The 5,673-nt window shown below is 45.1% G+C and overlaps 1 protein-coding gene across 1 annotated transcript; it reads right to left on the reverse strand.

Moving 5' to 3' along the window:
- Positions 1 to 2,705: 2,705 nt before the first annotated feature.
- LOC103999460 (probable WRKY transcription factor 43) lies at positions 2,706 to 4,019 on the reverse strand. Its single transcript, XM_009421213.3, has 2 exons — positions 3,618 to 4,019; positions 2,706 to 3,065 (listed from the first exon to the last, which is right to left on the reverse strand). The coding sequence occupies exons 1-2, from the start codon at positions 3,914 to 3,916 to the stop codon at positions 2,885 to 2,887; spliced, it is 480 nt and encodes a 159-aa protein (XP_009419488.2). The 5' UTR covers positions 3,917 to 4,019; the 3' UTR covers positions 2,706 to 2,884.
- Between the last annotated feature and the right edge of the window lie 1,654 nt (positions 4,020 to 5,673).

The raw sequence follows: 5,673 nt of genomic DNA on the forward strand, positions 1-5,673 counted from the left end.
CTTGTATCCATCTCTATAATTTAAAAGGGTACACTAGTATCCTTATAATTACGAAAATAAAACATTTAGATCCATTTATCGTTGGTCTTATCAATAAAAATATAAAAAATAAAGGATAAAAATATAATTTTAATATTTTAGTTGATGATGATGGACGACATCAGTGGTGACTAACGATATTAGTGGTGGTGGATAATGACGTCGTTGGAGGATTATAGGTGATTGTTGTAAATGAGGACAGCGACGACGAGAGGTGATGGTCGCTCTGTATCTATGTCGATACCGATAGAGTTATCAAGCGATCCTCACATTTTATCATCACTCTCCTCATTCATAACAATCATCCGTGACCCCAGTGGTACTGTCGTTTATCACTATAGACGTCATCCGTCATCATCATCAATTGAAAATTTTAAAATTATTATTTATCTTTTATTTTTAAATTTCCGTTGATAAAACTGATGATATCAAGATAATAAACGTAGATAATTTTACTACATGGTCTAATATCTAATTAGCTCTTTGAGATCTTACAGTAGATATCATTTGAGAAGGTCAACGTTAGGTATTTCTGATGAGAGCTCTCAAAGCATAAAAAAGATTAGGTTATATATATATATATATATATATATATATATATATAATCGGGTCACAGGTAAAATAATTATGCGATATGCGTTCCTCAACCTTTGCCACAGGACACGTTTAAGTTGCTGAGAAAATATTTTATAGTAATAATAATAATAATAATAATAATAATAATCCTTATATCGCGTTCTCTTCCCAGACGAAATAAATCGTTCGCACGTTTCTTTCTCTCTGCTCCATTATATCGACTTGGATGCATGAATGGAGGGAAGCCCGAGGAGGAGAAGCAGCGCCTCGTCCTCGCCGGAGTTCGAGTTTCTGGCCATCAGCAATTCCCCGGCGCAGCTCCTCACCGCTGATGAGCTCTTCGCCGACGGTGTTGTGCTTCCACTCCACCTGCTCTCCCTCCGCCAACCTCACCCCGGGCGAGAGACCGGAACGGGAACTGAACCGGAACCGGAACCTGAACCTGAACCCGACCCAGATCCCTCGCTTCCTCCTCCTCCTCCTCCTCCTTCCCCGACCGACGACATTGCGGCCTCCATCTCCTGCTCGCCGACGTCGGGGTCGAAGCGGTGGAAGGACATCTTCAGGGTCGGGGAGAAGAAGGCGGCGGAGGCGAAGGAGCAGAAGGGCAGCAGCGGTGGTGCCGCGGAGCCGAGCATCAGCCTGTGGCCCTTCTCCCGAAGCCGCTCCGCGGGGAACCCGGCGGCTGGCGGTGGGCGGCCGAGGGCGACGGCCTACGGCCGCAAGGTGAGCAGCACGCCCTGTTCGAGGAGCAACTCGAGTGGGGAGTACTCCGCCTGGCCGGCGCCGGCGGCGGGGGGCAGGAGGTGGGCGGCGAGCCCAGGCCGGGGGGGTGGGGTTCCCGTGGGCCGGACGAGCCCGGTCTGGCAGATTCGGCGGCCCGAGCACAGGGATAAGATCACCGGAAGTAAGACAGGCAGCGTCGGCGCCGGGATCAGGGTGCTCAATTTGAACGTGAACACTTTGGTTGGGTTCCGCCGCGGCGAGGGGAGCTGCAGGGGTGACGATAAGGTTGGCTTGACCGCGCGTGCTCGGACCGCTGGTCACAGCGGTGGGAGTCTTTTCAGCCTGAGGGCTCTTTTCTCCAAGAAGGTGTACTGATGATTCATGTAAATAATCATCTCAATGAGAGACTTCGGGCTCTTTTTCTCCCTTTTGTTTTTTCTTAGATTAATTTTCTTTTTACTTTTTGATTTATTTAAACTTTTTGGTACTGCTCATAATGTTTAACTTGTAATTAAAGAACTCCAAGAGTAATAGTAATATTAATATTAATTCAGAACAAGTTTGCCACTACCTTTTTTGTGTGTGTGTGTTCAAGATAAGCCCAAGTGGCAATATCAAAAATAAATAATAAATAATAAAAAAGACTTTATAACTGGCATGCACACAAAAGATGGAGGAGACGAAAGCGACCTCAGTCTAATTATTAGCTTGATAATGGAGTCGTCGATCCAAATCATGTCTCTTGGAGTCTTCAGGAGTCGTGCATGGAAGTTTCTGCACCAGTCTTGGCATCACATTCAAAGATATATGATGCAGTCGGTGGCCCCTTCATGCCACGAAGAAGAAGAAGAAGAAGAAGAAGAAGAAGAAGAAGAAGAAGAAGAAGAAACATGGCATTCCAGTGTTCTTCTTCTTCTTCTTCTTCATCATCAGCATCCTATCTTCTTCTTCGTTGAGGGAAGAAGCTTTGTAGTCCAGACTGACATAATGCAGCTCCAGACACTCGTCAGTCCTATGGTTACAAGAGATGATGGGAAGACTATGTTGCAGGAGGATCGTGATCGCATACAGACAGTCCCACCGGTTGCCAGTGGTGGGATCACTGATTTGATGGTACAACCGACGCCCAAACTCATTGGCGATCCATTAATGCGACCACTGAGAAAGTTCATAAAGCAAGCAAGCACATGGCCTTGCTTATGGCTGGCATATGCTCCCAGGAAGAGCAAGGCTTGTGGAAGAGAGAGGCGACAACTGAGCCGCCTCATCTCCACACATCTGCATTTGTGTTCGCAGTGAGCAGCTTATGTATGTATGTATGTATGTATGTATCTACAATGCTTAAAGATTTTACGAGCTTCGACTGCTAGAAAGTAAATCAGTATAATATATATTTATAATTAATCTTTGACAGTGATACATCAAACTTTGTATCTGTCTTGGCCACAGATTGCTCACAAGATCAAGACAGCCGTGTGTACTGCTGAACCATCATGCAACTTATTATAGATCTGCTTCTGCTACAGAGGTTTCAGTGCTCAAATTACTGAAAGCTGGAATAGATCTGCATCTGATTCAGCATGTCTTCGAAGTTGTCATTTGGTTTCTCTACCGGATGGCTGTGCACTCCCTCGTAGGTTGTCACCACAATGCTTTCGTCCATGGACAGCCGCTGCACCTGCTTCTTCACGTCGCAACCTTGGTGCGTACATCGGTAGTAGCTTCTGCAACCACATCAAGACAACAACTCTCACTCGATGGCACTATCAATTCTGTCTCGTACCAAATTAATCTTTGTTCACGTTTCTCTGCAGGGATGTCTTGTTCGCGTTATCAAGTGAGGTAGGATGAGAAATAGAGAGGCTATCATCTATCTAAATGGCTATGAAAACACCATGTAATTTAGAGAACTCAGATCTTTCGACAAGTGAATTGGATGGAGTTGGATCTCTTTTTCTCTAGTGCTTCATTCTTATATGAAGATGACAAATTAGAAAGCCACTATTAAAGACATACAAGAATCCATCAACAACAATGAAAGCAAACAAATCAATCCTACAAATATATACAGCAAATATAGCTCAGAACCATCGAAGCCAAACTAGGATCAGACACTGTTCTTACCGGAAGGATTAATAGGTGATGTAGTAGTGAGAACATGACTGCATGAGTGCGTATTAGCTTGAATACATGAATTAGGCCACCGATATTGTATCTTCTTGAAGAAAATAAGGAGAGAAGAGAGAAGGAAAGAAACAAGGGATCGACAAACAGACCTTGGAAACCTGTTGTTCTTCACTGCCTTCTGTCCATACTTCCTCCAACGAAAGCCATCGTCGAGTATGTCGAGTTGGCTTCGAGTCCGGAAGGCATACCTTGGCTTCCTCACTTTCTTCTCCTTCTTCTTGCTAGGGTTCCCTTCGTTCTCCCTTGATGCATGGGAGGCTGGAACATTGTTCCCATCCTGCAGTCCCAGGAAGACCTGGCCGTTGCTGATCGTGTCGGATGGCGAGAGGGAGAGACGTGGAGAGTGGAAAGAAGTAGAAGAAGGGAACAGGATGGGATAGTTCTCCATACTCACCGTGAAAAGAGAGAGAAGGAGATGGGAATGGAAGAGAGTATGGGTTCTTGAAGAGCACGGGAAGGAAGAAGGCGGGCTGGTAACCTATATGGAGATAGCAAGGGAGTCGTGAACGGCACGTAAATTAGCGGCTAAGATTACATGTAACATACAAATCTTGGAAATGGCAATATGGGAAACGACAGTGGCGGCTAACGCACATCCAGTGAAAACCCTTTACCGTGAACAATCAAATCTACACATCACCAGTCTCACCCGTGCATGGATATATAGTTGTGCCTGTTGGATCTCCCATCTGTGAGGGTCATTACTCTCCATCCAAGAACATGTGTCAGCAAGCATTGAAGGAGCAGAAAGCGCCATTGATTCAGTGGTTCAGTGAATGGTTGATTAGTCAATAAATTCCTCTCGTTCATTGTCTCTGATGCTACGTTATTTTGGATATGTTCTTCGGGAGTAGCTGAATCCACATAGATCAACAACACGTGTTGGACTACCAAGTTGATGAACATTTGGTGAAGCTGATCGCTGAGGAAGATGACAAAAGGGTTGTGAAGAATCCGTGTGTTCCCAGAGCATGACAATATATTGTGGTCACCTACACCACGGGATATCCTTTGGCCAATCACAAGATTGCACAGCTTCCTTCCACCAGTGAATGAGAAGTCGATTAGAAGAGGCCTGAAGCTTTGCATTCAACCTTCAGATTCCTTCATGGCAGCTCTCCCATCAAAGGTCTCGTGGATAACTGATCAGAAACCAGTTCACGACCTCAGTTAATTACCACAGGATGGAATCCTCGTTTGTGGCTGGGACATGGCAATCATCGGAGCTGGTGGAAGCTCCACTCCAGTGTTACTCCCTACACCCTACGGAGACGATGCTTGCACTTACCTGGTGACGATCATTTAGTTGAGTTCGACTCTTCCATAGTTTGCCAAATCAAAGGATTGACAACATGATCGATGTTGGGGTAGGAACAAAAACACGCACGAGCATGTATATATGTTCAAGAAGCAACATAACGTCTCTCTCTCTCTCTCTCTCTCTCTCTCTCTCTCTCTCTCTCTCTCTCTCCTGTGCACTGTTAACACAACAGTGTATATGTTTCTAGACGCACATGGATTGTCAGCCTTAGACTTGACTTCTTGGATCCCTGCATGAGACAGTAATTAGTGGTCAAGCTCAAGGAACAATGTTTCGTGCTTAAACGTGTTGGATGGCATGCAGCCTTACGTTAGCCTCGAGATTGATCGACCACACCCATCACACAGTATCATCTCGTTTTGTTCTCGACGTCTGCGGTCGTTCTTCTTTGGAGGAGAATAACTTTGAATTCATATCCTCCCTGAAGAGGTGACAACAGCTCGTAGCACACACCATGTCATGGCACAATGTTTTCTTCTCATCGGTGCTTTTGGATCAGGATCTTTACGTTAAACCAGGAGAAGTCTTGCTCCGAAACTTCAAGAAGACTTTTGGGAGTTTTCTCCTTGGAGAAGACAAGTCAAACTTCTACGGTTGGAAATTGCAGCCACGTTTCGTATAGCATTCATGCAACTTAGACATGTTTCAACGGCGACAATGCATGCCTTTGACTGCTTTTCTGTGTTTGGGTTCCATCATCTGTGTGTGGATGACCTCCGGAAAGAAGTCACAAACAATCAGGGGAAAGTGAACTCAAAACGACAGATGAAAGAATGCTTAGCATCCGGTCAGATGCCGATATATGGAAAAGTAATCTTATAATC

The sequence above is a fragment of the Musa acuminata genome, chromosome BXJ2-9 (genome assembly GCF_036884655.1).
Source record: "Musa acuminata AAA Group cultivar baxijiao chromosome BXJ2-9, Cavendish_Baxijiao_AAA, whole genome shotgun sequence".
NCBI lineage: Eukaryota > Viridiplantae > Streptophyta > Magnoliopsida > Zingiberales > Musaceae > Musa > Musa acuminata.

Excerpts from the sequence above, each read along its gene's own strand:
- LOC103999460 (XM_009421213.3), bottom strand. The coding sequence starts at position 3,916 with ATGGAGAACTATCCCATCCTGTTCCCTTCTTCTACTTCTTTCCACTCT. Across the intron at positions 3,066-3,617 it reads AAGAACAACAGGTTTCCAAG|AAGCTACTACCGATGTACGC; the intron begins GTCTGTTTGTCG and ends ATGTGGTTGCAG.